General features: G+C 42.9%; 2 protein-coding genes across 9 annotated transcripts in view; both read right to left on the bottom strand.

The window, feature by feature from the left end:
- The window catches only part of LOC138766342 (uncharacterized), a 113,371-nt gene that overhangs the window by 68,806 nt on the left and 23,026 nt on the right, over window positions 1–21,539 (bottom strand). For all 8 annotated transcript variants that reach the window (XM_069943885.1, XM_069943887.1, XM_069943888.1 and 5 more), the window contains exon 2: window positions 3,342–3,449. The gene's annotated coding sequence lies outside the window, so the exon portion shown is untranslated. The remainder of the gene's footprint in view (window positions 1–3,341; window positions 3,450–21,539) is intronic.
- Window positions 9,192–12,594, bottom strand: LOC138766343 (uncharacterized). Its single transcript, XM_069943899.1, has one exon. It carries the CDS (start codon window positions 12,549–12,551, stop codon window positions 11,448–11,450), a length of 1,104 nt encoding a protein of 367 aa, XP_069800000.1. The 5' UTR covers window positions 12,552–12,594; the 3' UTR covers window positions 9,192–11,447.

Here is a 21,539-nt window from a genome sequence, read left to right as displayed (position 1 = left end):
TTATATGTTTTATTTATATAATGGGAAAGGGGGGTTGGGGTATTTATAAAAACATTTTAACTTTTTTTTTTAACACATTTTAAGTCCCCCAGGGGAACTTTTACATACAATTATTACATTATACACACTGATCATTGGCATAGCCATAGGCATAGCATTGATCAGTGTGATAGGCGCTCTGCTCATTGAGCCTGCCTGTGGCAGACTCAACAAGCAGAAAGCCAATTGGACCGCACGGAGGAAGGTGAGAGACCTTCGGCGGTCCAATACAGCGATCAGTAAGTGACAGGGGACTGCCCCTGTCACTTACACTTAAACGGTGAGGGCCGGGCTGCTCATTGCAGCTGGCCCTCACCTCCTTTAAAGCACCTCCTTCATAGCACAGGACGTACCAGTACGTCCTAGGTTGCCTGAACCATCAGTCATTGGAGTGGTCCCCAGCAGCTTCTCCCAACTCCAGAAGCCTTTAATGATAGATTTCTCCCTGTTTAGCTATAGGGTGAGATCTATTAATCAAGGCTAATAGGGCAGGAGGACGCTACCTGGGGCCTTCTTACACAGTGCTCTTTGCCGCCACCTCTGTCAGTCTCAGGAACTGTCCAGAGCAGGAGAGGTTTTCTATGGAGATTTGCTGCTGCTCTGGGCAGTTCCTGACATGGACAGAGGTGGCAGCAGAGAGCACTGTGTCAGACTGGAGAGAATACACCACTTCCTGCAGGACATACAGCAGCTGATAAGTACTGGAAGGAAGTAGAATATTAAGCATGTAAATTCCACCATGTGAACAGCAGAGCAGAAATCCGATTGAACACAGTGGGACATGGCTCTGTACATATTTTACAGGCTGAGTTTCAAGCAGTATATGCATTAAAGTAAGCATGGATTTCGTGGGAAATTTCTCCCCTATTCAGTGTGAGCATACCCTTACTGAGCGTGGTCTGTGACCTTCGAAGAGGTCATTCCACAGGATGCTGCTATTGTCTCCTCTATCTACTGGTGTCACATGTCGCTGCAATGCTGTACAGATCACTTTACAGCAGCCTCCTCTTATCACCACAGACACAACAGGAAATCTCAGCTTAAGCCCCTAATACACAGGGAGATCAGCTGGAGCATGCGAGCACCAACCTGTCAGGCCAGCGATCGCTTGCTACTCGTTACCCGCTCGCTACTGGCGCTATTACATGCACCGACAGCGAGCGGGTAAATGCAGGGTGGGCTCCGGGGAGCTGCAGGGGGGCTGCCCAGGCAATCTTTAGATTATCTGGAGAGCCCATATGATGAGAATAAAAACTGCAAGATTTCAGGATTATTTCATAATATAGATAGGATTTTTTGGTGATTTTTTTCTAATTGACCATTTTTCTAACAAATATGTTTAACATAAAAATATTTATACAATCAATGATGACACATTCCCTTTAAAGGGGTAGTGCAGCGTTTTTCTTTTTCTGCTGAATTAACACACATTACAAAGTTATACAACTTTGTAATGTGTGTTAATAAGCAGTCTGCCCCCCCCCCCCTCTCCGAGTCAATTCGTGTTGTAATCTGAAATTCTTAGTGGTCATTGTGTAAGATCTGTCTTCTCCATTGCTTGTTTCAGGCCGTCCAGTATCTGCAGCCGTATTCCTGGAATAGGATGTGAAGTCTTTGCAGTGAAATGTCAGAAACCGAATGTAAGTTCATATTTACTCGGCCTGATGTATTCATGGACAATTAGCGTCTACTTAGCTATAACCCATTTTTAAATTAATATGTAGCGTTTAAACGCATTACTAAGTAGTTGACACTAGAGGGTGCTCTATACACTGATCTTTTGCTGTTAACCCTGTGTTCTATTGATGTAACCACTAGGGGGCACCTGATAGGAATAAGGAGTGAGAAGTAACAAAATAGTCTTCTCCTTTCTGGTATAAGTTCTGCAGTCTGATGGCAAACTATTAGCAATGGACATACCATATGTGACCTGTACAGCTGAGACAATGCTGCTTATTGCTACCCTGGAAGAAAAGGAATTGAATGCTCACAGTTATTGAGCTAGCACAGTTATTTAATTATCACAATGTGCCCAAAAATAAAGGCATTGTCAACATTGGAATTATTTTCTATTATTTTTTATAGATGAGCAAACTTTGCCGAAAAGTTTGGGTCCATCTGAGTGGCACCAAAATAGCTTAGTGATACATTTAGCTTTTATAGTTCACTAATTCCCTAATACTTACCTGTTAGCACTCCCTGTGTGGGCGTGGACTGGTGAGCCCTTTTTGTTTTCTATGCGTATTAAATTGTGCGGCTGCTATCTTGGACTGGGTTTCTTATAAACTTTGCAAAAAGTTTGGTTTGTTAACAATCTTTTTGAAAATTTCGTAACGAATCTTGGTTCATGAAGTTCGGTTCGCTTATTTCTTTTTATAATAATAATAATAATAATAATTATTGTGATTATTATAAGTGTGATTATTATTACTATTATTATTGTATTTATATATTACTTATAGAAACAAAAGTCATGCAGTTTTCTAATATAATAATGCAGGTAAGTACATCTCACAGATATTGCAGGTAAGTACATCTCACTTGGGGCCAATGAACAATTGAGCCCTCGGTGGGATGCAGTAGTGTAATAGTACATGCTCTTCAAAAATTATACGATTTTAAAAATGACTGTATTTGATACAAAAACGTTCCAATCATTTAACATCATACATGCATAGTAATTATCAAGCCCTGATGGTGTGGAGTCATTAAGCAATTGAAATGCAATGTAAAAAAAAAAAATATATAGAAAATAATGAGGGTTGTAGTTAAGTATGTTATGGTGGCTGCATGTCCACAAAAATAGCGACACTACAGTGTGCAGAAACATCTGGTGTATGTTAAACCATTTCAAAAAATGTAAGTGGAATTGGTGGGGATTGTAGTTATGGTGACCCTCTGTACAATGTCAGTGTAGGAGTTTTAGTGCATGACTAGAGATAGACGCTAAGCCAAAAATCTCTCCAAAAGGAAAGATTACCCATTGCAGACAGCTGTTTGAGGTTGTTGCCCCTCTTCAGTCCAGAGCAGGGTGCTGGCTGGCTAATGAGAGGTCAATTTTTGTGGGATCAAAGGGATACTAATTCTCCATGAGGAGAGGGTCATAAAGATGAGTGAAGACATACAGGCCATTCATGCTCCAGTGGGAATTCTGGGAAGAAAGGATATGCAAAGTAGTTCTCTAACACCACTTTGAAAAGTTGAGTTTCCTATCAATTTCCTGTCTTTTTTCCCATGCTTGGTAAACCGCAAATAAGAAGCTCATAACCAGTAAGTCAATGGTGCATGCACGATATTCACACCTCAGTGATAAGACTGTCTCCGTCTTGATAGCGGCACTTCACGCTTGCTGACGCCTGATGTTCTTTCTTCCTGAGTGTTGGCCGTTCATATCGGGGAGCAGCTCCCGGCTGTCAATAATATAGGTTTGTCAGTGCCGATACAAAATATATATATTTTTTACCTGTGTTTTTATTTTAATATAAACATAAGAAAGTATATACAAAGCATACAATATGGTAAACAGTACGTCAAAAGTTGACCAGAATGGGGGTGAAAACACTTCCAATAAAACAAGCAAAAGGTAGTATTCACACAATCCTATTGTACGCATGTGGTCACTAAACTGAAGTTAACGAAAAATACCAGACTTTATAAATGTATTAGAAAAGGGGAAGGAGACATGGGGAAATGGAAGGACATGGATTAATAGACATGTCCTAACCAACAAGGGTGTGAGTAAGCAGGGTCGCGAGGATCAATGTAAGTCAGCCATACTCCCCCCTAATCAAATACATGTCCTATGGGGACCATACTGCATCACAAAGTTCTAGTTTAGTATTAAGCCGTTCGGTGAGATGTTCCATAGTTCTGACGTCTTGCACCCTAGTATAGAGCTCCACCTAAGTCCTCTGCCTCCACCCCCTGGAAATCAGGCCCCTAGCTGCAGTCAGTATATGAAGAATGAATTTAGGTGTCTTCTTACCAAGCTGGAAAGGGGACAGGTTCAAGAGGAAGGGGAGAGGCAAAATAGGAAGTTGGGGACCTGTCATTTCCCGTATAAGAGCCCGAAGCTCATCCCAATAAGGAACTATCAAAGGGCACAACCAGAAAATATGAGGGATGGTGCCTTCCGCATTGTCATACCGCCAACAAGATATTCAGGATAGATAACCGTAGGCGATGCAACAATGCTGCAGCGTGATGCCAAAAAAGCAGTTTGTATTGAGTCTATTTATACTTAGTGCAAATAGATGTCTTGGCCGCCCTATTCCATATGATAAGCCATTTCTCTATGAAGAGATGGGTCCGAACAAAGGACTCCCACCTAGCCATATATTGGTGCCTAATTTTGCCATCAGGTAGTGTTCCATTCCCGGTGGGCCACTAAGTCTTTATACTGTCTGTTGGGTATGAAGGTGTTGTTAGTATTATTTCCCACTATATGTCACACTCTTTTATTATACTGTCTGGGTATAAAAGCACAGCTGAAGGTAATGGGTTAACCTGCTGTGTTGTTTGTTCACTGCTCTGACCAATCACAGATGCAGGTGTCTCACACGGCTCACAGCCAACTACACTTCTTCCCTCACCTTTCGCCACAAAGCCCCACCGATAGGAGTTAGACCCCGTCAATCCTATATAAGAATAGTTAGTTCCTGGTGGGAGGTCTTTTATTAGTGGATGGTGAGAAAGACCTCCATTAGTACATGTTTATAGACCCCGTGTGGTCCATGAGCCCACACAAGTGAATACAGAAGCCTGTAAAGATGGGAAACAGCTGTTTCAAAACAATACATTAGTTTAGGTCAGGGATGGGGAACCTACGGCCCTCCAGCTGTTGCAAAACTACAATTCCCATCATGCCTGGGCAGCCGAAGCTAAAGCTTCGGCTGCCCAGGCATGATGGGAATTGTAGTTTTGCAACAGCTGGAGGGCTGAAGGTTCCCCGTCCCTGGTTTAGGTAGTATAGTCATCCGTACTGCAGATATCCTCCCAAAAATAAAAGTATTCCATTTGTTTAACAATCCCATAAATAACTGGGGAAAATTGGCCTCGTATAACGTAGCATAAGCGTCCATTAAATGTATGCCATGGTACTTTAAAGGGGTACTCCAGCGAAAAGCTTTTTACCAGTAATTGAAACACATTACAAAGTTATATAACTGTAATATACTTCAATCACCTATCTGCCCCCCTTCCCTATCTTTCCCCCCCTCATCCCCAACCAGGAAGTAAAGTAAACTCATTCTTACCTAATGACTGTTGACCCCAGGCTGTTCTGTGGCAGCCATTTTGTGACAATGACATCATCAAGAGGGAGGCGGGTCTAAGCCCTGTTAGGCCAGTCTCCCTTTGTCAGATGACTCAGGTTGCTCAGCTCTGATTGGCAGAGCAAGCTGTAAGCCATCTAACAGTTTTACAGAGTCAGTAAGACATCACAGGAGACAAAGTGCATCATGGGAAAGCCCAAACCAGGAAGCGAAGAAAAAAATGAAGCCACCAACTGGAGCTTCAGGGACCTGCAAACAGCGGGAAATTCAAACAGAGACAGACACAGGGATGGTAAATGTAAAAACTATGTTTATGATTGATTTTTTTTTTTTTTATCAGTGCGGAGTACCCCTTTAAGGATGTCTCCTGCCAACGATAAAGGTAATTACTATGCAACAACTGCAAATCAGGAGGTTCAATGTGCAGAGCTAAAGCTTTGAGGGGTCTTATATCCCCATAACTTACCGAAGTCCTGCCGCAGTGCATGCAACAAAATGTTTTCCAAAGGTCGTCCCCTAGATGCTAGTGTGGCATAGGAATGGACACATAGTACACTTCAACTTAATATATACATAGAAGAATCGCAGGTACATGAAAGCTAAATATGTAGCTAGACGTGCTTCAGAGCTGCACTCCGCTATTTATTTAGTAACATGTCATCAGCCAAGGGGAAACCGTTTATAGAGGTTCTCCACCCGTCTCCTGCGGGTGTTGTAAACAGAGATTAGTTGGATCCTTTATGGCCAGTTTGTAGGGTTAGTATTAGCCCAAGAGAGCCCATTGCTAGAGTAGGGCCATCTCTCTGGGGTTCACCTTGGTGTGGTTAGAGGGCACATTCTGTGTGATGAAATAGTTTGCTAATTTAAAAAAACAAAACAAAAACATTTACAACAGGTTTTTATTGTGTGTACGCTGGCCAGAGTATGTGCGGTAAATCCTTTCCTGTTTAGTCTTTTAACCACAGCAGCATGGAAACTACATAGCGTAAAGTGTGGTCAGGGAGTGCTGTTTTTGTTTTGTTTTTTGCATTTTATGTCTCTGACACTTTACCATTATTCTGTAAATACCAGTCTATGTATGGAGAGAGACTGGAAGCAAGTGAGTTAATTCCTGACCCTATTGGTCTACCAGTGGGATTGATAGGATCCTTATGGGTGTTTGTAATACAATAAAAAAATTGGGGTCCTTTTTTGCATATCTATTATAAGGGATACTATACAGTATGTTGTTGTGTGCCATCTTCTCTATAATTGTCTACTAAAGCTACCACCCTTTTTACGCTACGTAAGGGCTGATAGAGACGTTGCACCTTTAATTGTTTCATCACTTCTCTTTCTTTCAGTGAAAACTTCCCCAATTTGGTTGCTGGTCCTTTCTATTTCCCTAGATTGGCTTTCACTGATCTGTGCCGTCGTGTGTACAAAGGGGCACCATAATCCTATAATTTTTGCACATTGAGAGCAGCAGGTCCTTCATTCTTCCTGTTTCTGTGCAGGACTCAAAGTGCATCCGGTTACACTTTTGGTCCCACACAAAAACTATGCGCATTTAGGAAATGGACCGCGTGTAGCCACCAGTGGGTTCAGTCTGTTAAACCCAATGGGCTTGCTGCGAGTCTGTAGTTTGCTATTACACCCTTAGTGCTAGTTCACACAGTACAATGCCTTTTCTATGTACAATAAAGAAATAATCCGGCACCACTCACAGTCGTGTCCCGGCTCTAAGCTGATTGCGATGGTATCCGGAGGTAAGAGATGCGTCCGCTACACCATGGTTGTGACTTTTAGGTGGTGCTCTGCTTGCAAAGACACAGGAAGAAGATGCCATGCATAGATAAGAACAGCCAGCGGCACTCACCGATAGCATAAACAGTCGCTTATTGTGAATACAACTAACACCCGTAGACAGTAGGAGAGTACAGACAGCGGGTGGAGTCCCATAGAGGACAACAGCCATTTCACGCCGTTTATGCTATCGGTGAGTGCCGCTGTTCTTTTCTACACTCGACAGTGTCTTTTCTCTGTTCCGCCCCATGAGGATCCACATCTAAAACTGCAACTAACTGCACTGTGTGAACCTAGCTCACGATGTGCTAAATGGACAATTACAGTTGTAGAATATAATGGATTTCGTGTTTAACCCATTAGCCCCCATACATATATAACAGAGACACTAAAGTTAAACAATTTTTTTTATTTAAAACAAAGCAGAAGCAGTAGATTGGGGTCAGACAAGTTTGACAGTAGATGCAGGTAAATGATTAAAGTGTATCTGTCATGCTGGCCCACTTCCGGATCTACAGCAAGTTCCTCTCCTAAATCGAAAATTTAGGTCTCCTCGGCTACCAACAGGCTGTACTACTTGTGACCCCATTACATCCAATGGGGTTCGCACACATTATGCTTTCATTGTGTGCTGGTATCTAAGAAGACCTGAATTTCTGGTTTAACATAGGAACTCGCCGCTGATCAGGTAGTGGGCCGGGATGACAGATACACTTTAGATTAACATTACTTTCTGAACTCAAAGGGTTCTTCTTAACTCTAAAACTTTTCCCCTGTCCACCGGAAGAGTAGTTGGCATCTGACTTCTGGGAGCCTCACCAATCTGAGAACATTGTCCCTCAAATGAATTAAGTGTGAAGGGCTAAGTATTTTTGGAGGACAATTTCACCCAATCTTGTGATCGGTGGGGACCCCAATAGTCAGACCCCCTCTGATCAGCTGATTATGCCCTATCCACCATATTAAGTGATGACATAGTGATTAGAATGACTGGTCGTGAGTGAATCCTTCATAGTATTTTCCTGCAGAGTAACACTCCTTGCCTCTCACTGTGCAGGACGCTACAACAAGGAACTATTCTTCATAAAGGAGCCCAGTTGTAGTAGCCTATGCAGCAGGAGGTCAATAGCGCCACTGTGCAGGTGTAAAGCCATAGGAAGCTTGCTTCTCTCAGTCGTAGATGGTGGTCCCACTGGCACATATGCCATAAGGTCACATTTTGAGAGGACCCCCATAAAGTGCACGTTCTCCACTATTCGATCCTGCTAATTCGATAGCAATTACATAAGTTCAAGAAGACCCCATGGGACCCCTAGATCGGCAAGGAAGCTTTCACAGTTTATACAGTGCATTACAGTTTATGGATATACACATACACAGATTCATACAATCCATGTAAAGATGATGAGCACTTATCCTTTATACCTGCCAAAGTGCATAAAGCATTGGCTCTCATATATATATATATATATATATATATATATATATATATATATATATATATATATATATATATGCAGCGAGTGATATAGTCACTTCAGGTAAAGACAGTAATAGCTTCAACACACAGAGGGCTTACTAAGAGAGTGCGTCTGGTATTGATCACTTGTGCGCATACTGGTAATGGAGTGTGTGAGTGTATATATATATATATATACACATTATAAGTAATATGTACATAGATATTTAATACTACATGAACCTATAAAAGATGAATTATTGATAATGTTTTCTCTGTAAAATGACTGCAGCAAACACTAAAGCTTTGCAGCCAGTATTATAGCCCGGAGCTATGGTGGTCTCTGCATTCAGTGTATTACAAGGTAATAGCAGAAGGGAAGCTGGGCAGTGTTATAGGTAATATGTCATCTCTTTCACAGTTATTGCTCCCGACTTCATTCATGGGTACACCCGTCAGTTCTGCCACATCTCCTATTTAATCCCTTTAAGGGAGTCGAAAAGTTGCTTGCATGTCCTTACTGTATTTACAGTCTATAAGAATGTAGCTGTGTGCAGTGTTCTCCATGGATGGAGATCTAGCGGTCATGAAGCAAAGGCATTAGCTCCCGACCTCCAAATCTCAATGACTGGAGATTACTGTGCACAACTACATTCTAATAGACTGTAAATACAGGAAGGACATGCAAGCAACTGTTCGACTCCCTTAAAGGGATTTTTTCTGGACTTTTATATTGATGGCCTTTCCTCAGGATAAGGGGTGAGAGGTCTACGCTCTGGCATATACACTTTGAATGGGGTTGGAAGCAGATGGCTTTACTCGTGTAGAGGTAAAACCAGATAATTTCGGTGCACCTCCTGTTCACTTCAATGGTTGATGAGCTGCAGTAACCCAGCACTGCCTCTGCACAATGAAGGGAACCATCTATTTGTCCTGTTCAGGGTATGTTCACATTGAGTAAATCAAGCAGAATGGCACACCGCGGAATCTGGCCTGCCTCAGTGTGCCATAGCCTGTCTATGGGAGACCTTGCTGGCCTCCGCCCGTCAATGCTTTGAGTGGAGAGCAGCAGCAGCAGAAGCGTGTGAGCTCTCCCATAGACAGGAAATGGCCCACTTAGGCAGGCGGGATTCCGCCTGATATACTTAGTGTGAACATACCCTTAATGTGTATGTACCAGAACTGTGCCTGATACCTGGCACCCCCTCCAAATCTGAGAATTAGTGAAAAATCCTGGAAAACCCTTTAGGGAATGTTCACACAACAAAATGCATATGAAATATGTAATCCATACTGAAATATGGAGCGAACTTGAAAGTTGCATAGAAGAAAAAAGGAACACACATTTATAGGAAGGTTTAAACAGCTGAGAATAAGCTGTCCGCACATTTCCAGCAGAAATCTGAGGGTTTGCCTGGAGTTTCTGCTGTGTAAACATAGCATTTATGGGAAATAATATGTTGGTAGTTTTGTAATATACAGTGGAAAGAGTGTATTATATATAGATTTCCCTTTGAAATGGACAATGTATTCACATACTATAGGGTGAGGATTTTTGGGGGGTGGATTATAGCTTAAAGTGTCATTGTCGTATAAAAAAAAAAAAAAAACTTTTGACTTGTCAAAAAGTTTTGATTAGTCTAGGTCTGAGTGTTCAGAACCTTGTGACCGATTGTGAGAATGAGCGGGGTGAGGACCATGCTGCCGTGCAGTCCTGTCCAAGCTCTGTGTCAATGAAAGGAGTCCGGCTCGTAGACTTTCATTATGAGTCTGACTCATTACATGACACAGAGCCGGGGGAGGACCAAGCTGACTGCAGACTCCTCCTCACTCACAATCGGTATAAGTCTGAGCAATCAAAACTTTATCTCTCTGACATCCAGAAATAAAGTTATCTGACAGCATCCAAATAGTGACAATAAGGTGAAGTTTATAAAAGCATCATACACAGTGGCAACGTTTCAACCACTCAAGTGCGAAAAAGACCCATAGTGATTGAAACGTTGCCACTGTGTATGATGCTCGAACCAAACGTCACCTTATCTTCACTATTGGATGGTGTCGGATAACTTCATGCGCTCTCCGATTGGGATTGGAGACGGGAGTGCGTCCCACATCTACTAACACAAAGGCTACTTTCCATACATTTGTAACTGGTGCTGTTAGATCTTCCGTTTAATGGTTTGCCTCTCTGACATGTCAAAAAGTTTTTTATTGTGACAGTGACACTTTTAAGTTCCTAATCCCCCAATGTAAAGTCTGTAATAAATAATAAAATAATGAAGACTCCAGCCATGGCTCTTAATACTTTGGTTTTCTCTTGTGGCTAGACAGCAGGATCTGACTGCAACTAAAACGCCCGATCAAAAATATGCCATGGCGCTTGTAAGGGGGGGGGGGGTCATTCATATCATTTTACTCAATAAAATTCTTATAACCAAAATAAATAATTTTACATAAAATGTAATAAAAAATATACACAAATAACTCTATAGAGACCTGGATCAACTTCATAAGTAAAAATAACTTACTAACATTAAAAGCCTTTTTAAATAAGAAAATAAATAGATTAGAAATTTTTGAGTCAACCTATTTTTTTTTTTCTTCAAATGAATATATCTGAAATGATAACAACCATCTAGAAGGACCAGTTCTCTGCTTCATATCAAGTGTCCTATTTTCTTAACCCTGGTCTTGAATTTTAACCAGCTTTTTTGTATTCATAATCTGCCTAGATATGCGGCAGAACAAGCGCGAGGGATGTGTTTTTGCTTACGTCTGCCCGGCCATATTGGTGGTCATCCAGACAAAGTGCAGATACAGCTGGGAAGAGTATGTAACACCTTCAGGACAACTCACAGCATTAATAAAATCTTTGGTGGAAATGCTCCTCAGCTCTGTTCTTGCTCCTCAGCTTTGTTCAAAAGTAGTTGGTTTAGCACGTGGTTGACGTTCCGTATCAATGAAACATTGTATTTCCATATTGTTCTGTCATCGATCAGTTGTGACCTCTTGAGGTTTGGTTGATGAGGCGATCTGCAGTGATGAACAAGGGCAGTCTTAAGAGGAACATTTTGAGTCTGGCCCTGGCTTTTTAAAACAGAGTGAACAGAAGTCTGAAAAACTTTTCTTGGATCTACGATCATCTTCCGAGCATTGAATACGCTTGGTCTGTCTGGTTCTCTGTGGACGTGATTTAGTAAGTTAAAGCCTGGGACATTTTTCCATGACGAAACACCAGGAAAGTTTCCATCAGTGACTGCGGTTTGTGGGAAATTATGGCTTTCAAACAGGAACACTCCTACGTCTGGGTTTTCTCGTTGAAGACTTTCCATCATACTGTCCCATGTCATGTGCTGAAATGGTAAGATGATCTCGTCCAGGTCATTGAGTAGCACGTACTTACTTCTGTACATGTTTCTATAAAGACAGTCATTCAGTGTAGATAGTTGCCCATAGTAGCCAATGTCTCCATCATTATTGCCTTCAAGGCGCCACTTACCAGTTGACCGTAAGTATTTTTCAATGGGCCATGGCACCACTTCCACTGTACCTTCCTTGATGTAGTAATCCAATATATCCTTCACCAGCTGGGTGCAGCTTTTGCTATAGATTGTAACCCTTTGTGCCCCCAGTAATTTATACATCTCAATGGTCTGAATGAACTGTAGAGCATTGCTGTAATTTCCAAACATGGTGGAAATGCAGACTGTGAAATTTGCTGAAAATTGCTCCCGTTCCCGATTACGAATTTCAAACCTGGGCCACGTTTCAGAGTCTGTGTCTGAGGGCTCAGCGATATACATATGGCTTGCTTGACATGTTGGTGGCATACGACAATTGATATCCGCTAAGCCAAAGGGAAAGCCAAAGCGATCTAGATGGACATCTATGGTTGCATCGGCCGAAAGTAAAGCTTTCTGCCCAGTGCAACAAAAATAGCAGCAGAGTTTTTTTACTTCCATATGATGAACGATACCTAAGACACGGACCATGCTTCCTTTTCGGTCGTCGTAATAAGGGGCAATGATGAATGCTTTTGTACCTTTGAGAGGTGTAATGGTATCCTGGGCTATGTTACTTCTGTTGACATCCAAGAGAATGATGCTGGGCTGGTCTCTTTTCTCTATGTAGATCTTATACAATGTTACGATGATGATGACCAGGATGCAGATCCCTGAGAAGACTCGTTTTAGTACAGACATAATATTACCGGCTCCCCGACTGGATATCTGCTGAAAGAATATCTTGCATTATTAATTCTGCCGGACAGAGACACATCACTTCACGGTTAAGTGTTTGATATGTATTTGTCTGGCAAACTATGTACCAGTAAATGTTTCCATCCATAACGTCCGAGATTCTACTGCTTCATGGCCTAGAATCGCTTCTCTAAATCTCCAACCTAACATTGATGCAGACTTCCCGGAAGTTACAAGTGTAGAATGGAGACAGAACTCCAGATCCACACAAACCATGCCATGATCCACCCCAGATCTCCTATATTTCGCTGGGAACACATCCCTCTTTCTGCTGGCATGGGGCCCGCTGGCTATGTGCCGTAGGTCTGAGCCAGCTGTCACGGTGAAAAAAACGAGACTGACTGCAAACAGACTTTAGCTGTCATTTTCTCATTGTAGTTACTATTTAATAAGCACCAAGACCATGGTAAACACTCACTGATTTTTAGGCTTTATAAATCTTTCATCTTTTTTCTTTGGAGACCTGCCAAGAGGTAACACACCAACATGTCCTGGCACAGAGGTACCATTGCATAACAGCTCTATACTGAGAATGTAACATCACATAATAGCTTTATATACATGGAATAGTGATATTACTATAGCAGTGCAAAGTATGCCAACTAAGCTAGGAGTCCCTGCTTTCTCACCTGAGATACACTACCCAAAAGTAGCCTCTGAAAGTTTTTTTTTTTTTAAACCAGGGAACAGGGAAAGCAATAATACGCCCTCTAGTGGCAAGATGAACAATGTCTAATCAGACCACCCCGTAATCATTACATATCTGAGACATCACTACAGGGCAACATTTCTATCTGGGTTCATTATTAACATTTTTACAGGTTGTTAATGTATACCCTGAAGGTATGGGGAAAATATGGTGGGCACATAAGCCTTATAGGATATTTGCATTAGAAAGTTTAGTTTTTTTTCTACTCCTGTCCGGCTTAAACTCTACATGGGAATAAAAAAAGAGTTAAAAGAAACCAGTATAATGTTTGATGGTTCTGTCTGTGCTTATTGTATTGTGACTTTTTTTCCCCTCTCATTGTAAGTCTTATCAGTGGGGAAGGAAGACGCTCTGCCTTCCTCTGAAGTCCATTAATGGCCTCTTTCCAATACTGTAAATATAATACATTTTATACACCCAGAATGTTACAATATTAAAAAAAAAGAAAAGCAAACAAGGGGAAAATGTCGACATATGGCTTTGGTCCCTGAATAGGCTATTGATAAGAAGTTGCTGTACAGTTTCCTCTTTCTCTGCCAATTTATGTGCCAGGAAGAGGAAATTAGGCTGCGTTCTCACACTCACAGCTTTGTTGCATTTCTTTGTTTACATAATTAAATTGATCATGTGGGCTCTTCAGTTTTGTTCAAATTGACTGTCTGGGCTTTGCTGTGTGATCAGCATTACCGGGCTTCATCATGTGATCAGCATTACCAGGCTTTATTATGTGATTAGCATTACCGGGCTTCATCATGTGATTAGCATTACCGGGCTTCATCATGTGATTAGCATTACCAGGCTTCATCATGTAATCAGCATTACCAGACTGCATCATCATTATCGGGTTTCATTACTGGTGGTTAAACGATCTGAAGATCGGTAATGCTGAAGATGCGATTAAGCCAGGTAACTCTAATGACATGATGAAGCCTGGTAATGCTGATGACATGAAGAAGCCCGGCAATGCTGATGACATTAAGAAGCCCGGTAATGCCGATGACATGATGAAGCCCAGCAATGCCGATGACGTTAAGAAGCCCGGCAATGCCGATGACATGATGAAGCCCGGCAATGTCTGTTTTGTCTGTTTTGTGCCATAAAATATTCCGCAATATGTTTTTAGTACCATCTGTAACTAACTCTATTCATGCTCTTATTATTAGTTTTACAATTACTCTAAGAGCATTCATCGTCTCAGGACATTAAAGTGTTTTCCCACCATATACACCCATCACCGATCAACTGGACAGGGGGTGCGTGTCTGATCACTGGGACTACCACTGATCCCGAGAACAGGGGTCCAGTGTCCCCCATTTAAAGTGAGCACCGGTAGGCTGTGATGTGGACAGGTGCTGCATTTACCTCTATGGAACTGATAGAGATACCCAAGTGCTGCTATCTCTGCCAGGTCCTTGGAGTTGAATGGAGCAGCAGCAAGCATGACATTCAAAGGCCGATCCCATTTCATTAGCGTAGCGATCCGTGCCGCAAAAAACGGTCCGCATTACAACATGTCCAGATTTTTTGCAGCACGGATTGCGGCCCCGTATACACGTACGGACGTGTCAACGGGGCCATTGAATAACATTGGTTTTATGTTCTGTACGCAATTGCGGACAGAACAACGGACGTGTGAATTAGGCCTTAGGTTGGTCAGTCCTGCTTCATCCAAAATCTGTCTCATGTGTTTGGCCACCTTAAATGGGAACTTTTAACACGTTGTAAACATGTCAAACGTTTTGATTGGCCGGGGTCAGCAGAAGGGATTATGTTCTGTCCCAGCTCTGTGCCATGGGCTCCCATTGTACGTCTATGGGACCATGTTTGTTGCGCGGAGAGAGAAGCGCCCAGCCGCATGCCCCCAAGGGATAGGTACACTTTAGGAATATAAGGATGTTAAATATTTTCCATCAATAGATCTCTGGAAATTAAGCAATTACACTGGCCTGGAAGTCAGGAGGCATAAAATATTCAGCATCTGTGTAAAATGAAATAATGGTCTGTGGATAATGAAATCTGAGGAGCATTAGAGAAGGGAAGGAACAACATAATTGGTGGACAAAATAATCTCCAGCAGTGATGAATGTCATTGTGTCAGGACAATCTTGGAGCCGCCGGGATCATAAAGAAACTGGGGACTAATGTCTATCTAATGTCTATCTGACTGCAAAGACATATAGGTGGCATGCTTCCCAATGACCACCATATTACATAGACATATGACGCTTATACACTGTACCCCTCTACATTATAAGTAATGAGGTCCCTAGGGTCATAGTACATTATAGGATATATGCCATGTAAACAGTGCATTGCCTTTCAAGCACAAAGTATCCATGATGGCTAGTTGCCAGGTGCTTAGATTGGCCATATCACCTAATGAGTGACCCTTATGTGGGCAGGTAACTGGACATAATCAGTGATTATCACTTAGAGCAGTCAGGTCAAACTCTGGCCCCCAGTGCCATTATTTTTGGCCCGCTGAGCTTTTCCATTGCTGTATTAAATCTGGCCCGCCTGACGTTGCAGCAGATTATAATATGGGTGGTCCGGACAGCCGCTCGGACTGGCTACTATATGAGACTATTTGTAGGGCTGGCTACTATATAAGACACTATTGGGGGCTGGTTACTATATAAGACACTATTGGGAGGGCTGGCTACTATATAAGAGACCATTTTAGGGACTGGCTTCTATATAAGAGACTATTGGGGAGGACTGGCTACTATATAAGAGAATATTTTAGGGACTGACTACTATATAAGACACTATTGGGGGCAGGCTACTATATAAGACACTATTGGAAGGGGTGGCCACTATGTGGGGCTCTAATAGTAGGCCTGGCTAGTATGTGGAGCACTATTTGGGGGGCTACTACATGGGGCACAATTATGGGATTTCCTACTGCTTGAGGGATATAATGGGTAACTACCATGTGGGGACACTTACTTTAGGATAGGCAGTGCCAGGAACGCTGCACGCTGCTCTGACAGTACCAGAAACGCTGCATGCAATCTTCATTAAATATTAAGGTTTGACTTTCTTCAATTTTTTAATTTTCGCCCACTGTATATTTGAGTTTGACACCCCTGACTTAGAGGGTTATGTGGGCCCTAGAGCTCCATGGGGTTGGTAACTGGACATTATCAGTGACTATCCCTTAGAGGGTTATGGGGCCCCTAGGGCACCATGGGGTTGGTGACTGGACATAATCAGTGACTATCCCTTAGAGGGTTATGTGGCCCCTAGGGCTCCATGGGGTTGGTACCTGGACATAATCAGTGACTATCCTTTAGAGGGTTATGCGGCCCCTAGGGCTCCATGGGGTTGGTAACTTGCAGCCTTCGGAGAATCGGGCATGATCATTTCCTTTACTATTACTGAGATGGTTATATGGCTCCATGAGGTAGGTGGGTGGGAGGTGATTGGGGATCTTACATAATCCTTGACTTGGTTAATACTAAGATTGTTATGTGACCCGTCTTTCTCCATGGGGGAGAGACATGGGATCCTGTTGTCCCCTAGACACTGTCCAGGTTTAGTCTCTTCCTGTCTTGTCTCTAGAACTGCCTCACCCACCAATCGTCTCTTGCCTATTCACTAACCACCTTGCCATCGCCTATTATTTCATTAGAGAATCAGGTTTCCAGTTCACTGTAAATAGGATTTATTGACATGTACAGTATATAGAACAGTAATATAGTCTGTGCAGATATAGCTGTAGGGGGCCCACAGGGTGGATATATAGAAGGACTCCTTTAAGCACCTTTATATATATATATATATAATATAATCTGTGTAGGACTAGAGAATGAACAACAACCACAATATAAAACAACCTGTAGCAATGGAAGTGGTATCTTTTGACAGGTGTGGAGGGTCAAAGAGGGGGCTTGTTCTCTCATAGACATAGGCAAATCGGGGCATGCAAAGCAGGTTCTCATCCATAGATGACATGAATAATTGTCTTTATGTTGAGTTATGGGTAGTGTGAGAATCAACCACTTCATCTTAAACTATAGCCACTTCCCGTCAAGTTGTCAAGTTCTGCAGCTATATATAAAGCCATGGCCTTGAGACCTGGGTACATGTGCAGTTCTCACAGATGTGAACCAATTGCCTGTCAATTACCGAATTATATCAAGTAATCCTCAACTTTGATGAAGTCGGAATGATTTTCTGTACTTACATATATTCTTATTGTCTAATGATCGGCTTGTTAGATTATCATTGACTGGTAGCAGTGTTAGGCTGTTCCCACACATTGCTGTTTCTTCAGGTTTTGCTGCAGTTTTTGCAGCAGCTTTGAAGTCAAAACCAGGCGTGGATCCTAATGCATTAGATGAATGTAAGGCATGATGGGAATTGTAGGTTTGCAACACCTAGAGGGTCGCAGGTTTAACACCTGTGAAGTACATAATATAAGATAGAGATGCTACTTCTCTTTATACATCTTTATACATCCATATCAGGAGTGTGAGGAGGAGGAGGAGTACATATATATATATATTCATTAGGATACACACATTGGGGGAGATTTATCAAACATGGTGTAAAGTGAAACTGGCTCAGTCGCCCCTAGCAACCAATCAGATTCCACCTTTCATTCCTCACAGACTCTTTGGAAAATGAAAGGTGGAATCTGATTGGTTGCTAGGGGCAACTGGGCCAGTTTCACTTTACACCATGTTTGATAAATCTCCCCCCATGTTCTGACTGCTGCTGCAAAAACTGCAACAAAACTGCACAGTATAAGAGCAGCCTACCTGGCCTCCAGCTTCCTTCCTTTCACCTACCTGGCCTCCAGCTTCCTTCCTTTCACCTACCTGGCCTCCAGCTTCCTTCCTTTCACCTACCTGGCCTCCAGCTTCCTTCCTTTCACCTACCTGGCCTCCAGCTTCCTTCCTTTCACCTACCTGGCCTCCAGCTTCCTTCCTTTCACCTACCTGGCCTCCAGCTTCCTTCCTTTCACCTACCGGGCCTCCAGCTTCCTTCCTTTCACCTACCTGGCCTCCAGCTTCCTTCCTTTCACCTACCTGGCCTCCAGCTTCCTTCCTTTCACCTACCTGGCCTCCAGCTTCCTTCCTTTCACCTACTTGGCCTCCAGCTTCCTTCCTTTCACCTACCTGGCCTCCAGCTTCCTTCCTTTCACCTACCTGGCCTCCAGCTTCCTTCCTTTCACCTACCTGGCCTCCAGCTTCCTTCCTTTCACCTACCTGACCTCCAGCTTCCTTCCTTTCACCTACCTGGCCTCCAGCTTCCTTCCTTTCACCTACCTGGCCTCCAGCTTCCTTCCTTTCACCTACCTGGATTAAGACTAGTAAAAAGTTCTAGTAGTCTAGTAAAACTTTTGAGCTGACCATAGTGTCCTGCTACTCTGATTCCCAGCAATCTGTGGAGAAAGCCAGCAGCAAGTCCTCTCATGTAAGTAAACCTCTGACATGTCGCACAGACATGACTAGTGGAAAGAGTCCAAGAGCACAAAAATAGAATCCCAAGCAGAATGTGGATGCACGCCAGATGGCCGACAATCCCAGGGAAAGACTTCGTAACGTCAAAGACATCCAATAATTATTAACCATCCAAACACACTACTGTAGCTACGTTTCGATCCGCCCGCCTGTGCATGATAAAGACCCTTACAGCTCATATATATATGTGTGTTGGAGAGTTAATAAATCTCTTGAAGATTTACACCATCCCAGGTGCTGTTGGATTTCTTCATCTTTGCATAAAAAATGTCAGAAGTTTTGAACACCTGTTGTCTTAGTGCTGAGCCCCCCCCCCCCTGACTGTTGGATATATTCAGGTCAAGTGCATGGCAGAACACTTCACTCACCCGATCAGTACTGAATTTGACTGTCTACTGGAGATCAGCTCTATTATAAGGTACGTGCACACTACGAAATAGGCGGGGGCTTCAAGCTGATTCCACCGAGCGTCCTGCCTCTCCCATAGACTCAGTGATATTTGCCAGTGTATTCCGCCATCTACCCAAAGAACTGGCATGTCGATTGACATGGCGAATATCATTGTGTCTTTGGGATGGGCAGAACCTTAAGCAGTGGCCACCCGGCGGACTCTGCTTGAAGTCCCTGTGTGTATTCCGTAGTACTTAAAGAACACTTGCACACTAAGGAATTCACGTGGATAACTTGCCGCCAATTCTGTATCTCGCCCCCTTAACCCGACACATCCCCTCCGTAGTGCTCCCACTTGAAGTTCCGCCTGTCCCATAGGCTCCATTCTATGGTCAGGTGGACTCTATCGTCCGCCCAAACAAGTGACATGTCAATTCTTTGGGCAGGCGGCTGAATCTGCACAAGCATAGAGGAGTCTATGGGATGGGTGGAGAGTCACGCGGGAGCATGGGAGGCGGGTGTTGGGGGCTTATCGAGAGACGGAATCAGCGGCAAGTTGTCTTGAGTGATTTCCATAGTGTGCAAAGGCCCTAAGCCTAGGAGGTGGTCAGCAATCAAAGGATCTCCCCCTTCTTACGGCTTAATGTAGACAGTGTCCTCTGCTCATCCTTTCTTGGTTTTACCTCTGTTGCCTTTTAATGGTTTTTCTTAAAAATGAAACTAAAGTTTTGAAAGCTCTTATAAAACTTCATTGTAGCATTTACATCTTTTTCTTCCTTTTTTTTTGTGTAGTTTCCTACCTGCCAGCAGTATATTGTACAATAGTTTGTCTATTTCATTGTGGTTTACAGATTTCCGCTTATTAGCCGAAATACATCTCTCATTATGTAACATTTAAAGGGGAACTATCAACAGACAAATCTAACCTGCTGATATGTCCCCTTTTGTGCAGGAGACGATGAGGATATGTCTCTTACCTTCCTCCTCGGAGCCTTTCCCGTGCACTTAGTCATTTACTCCTTGGTCCGGTAAGACCCCCATAGCGACCATCTAGCCCGCTCCATTGATTATCAGTAGAAGGGGAGGCCTGGCCAGGGATGGATTGGTGCTATGGGGTGGACAGTGCTCCTAATGGTCTTACCGCATCGTGTAGTAAACTATTAAGTGCACAGGAACAGCGACGAAGATAAACGTAAAAGACATATCTTCATCCTCGGCGTCTCCTGTGCATATCAGCAGGTTAGATTCTTCTAACCTGCTGATAGTTCCACTTTAAAGCCATGTTTACATACTGTTAACATCGGCTGTTTGACCTGGCCGTGTCAGTATCGACCAAATGAACATCATTTGATCTTAATTGGAATGCGGGCACATTCAGGCATACCAATTTACCATAAACCACAGTGTAAAGTGCTGCTGGGAGCCATACTTTACATTGTGAGTACAGCCTATTTTGTACGCTGCCGTTCCCCGTATACACTACGGCCATTGTTCCTTACACTTCAATGTAAATGATCAGTGTCAATAAACAACGGGTGTTGTTGCAACCGTAAAAACGGCCATTGTTTTCTGCAAAAATATATTGTGTGAACGTGGCTTACGGCAGCAACATCTCAGCCACTCTGGAGTAGCGGTAAAATTCTTCTGTTACCATCACTTGTGCCTGGCCTAATTGCACATTGATGTAATTGTACTCTATATTCAGTATATTGTAAGTTTATATAACTCTTTTATAGATTTGAGTAGATATTTTGTTTACTTCCTGAGCATGAAATATTGTCAGGTACAGGAAAGAGCTCTGAGGGGGTACGGCCAAAAGGCACATCAAACTTTGCTGTGTTACAGAGACATGAGCCCTGAGAAGCAGACGGCTGAGCATTTCACTCACTGCTATCTCTGTCTCACTGCAGGACGGTTTCACAGACTTACTATGAAGATTATCTGTCTACGATTTATCTGTAACTCTCCCTTTTGGGAGACAATCTGGCTTGACTATTAAACCCCCAGTCATGTTCTAAGGCTTGTAAAGAAGGCAAACACTTAGGGCTCATTCAGACTATCCTTGCCACGATTCGAATGAGGATCGCCACACGGATCCCTTAGCCGGAGCCCCCACCGCCGCCTGGCACGGATCCCCCCACCCAGCCACAG

This window comes from Dendropsophus ebraccatus, chromosome 10, assembly GCF_027789765.1.
Source record: "Dendropsophus ebraccatus isolate aDenEbr1 chromosome 10, aDenEbr1.pat, whole genome shotgun sequence".
NCBI classification, from domain to species: domain Eukaryota; kingdom Metazoa; phylum Chordata; class Amphibia; order Anura; family Hylidae; genus Dendropsophus; species Dendropsophus ebraccatus.
This window is presented reverse-complemented; position numbering and strand designations above follow the sequence as displayed.

Excerpts from the sequence above, each read along its gene's own strand:
- LOC138766343 (XM_069943899.1), bottom strand. The coding sequence starts at position 12,551 with ATGGTCCGTGTCTTAGGTATCGTTCATCATATGGAAGTAAAAAAACTC.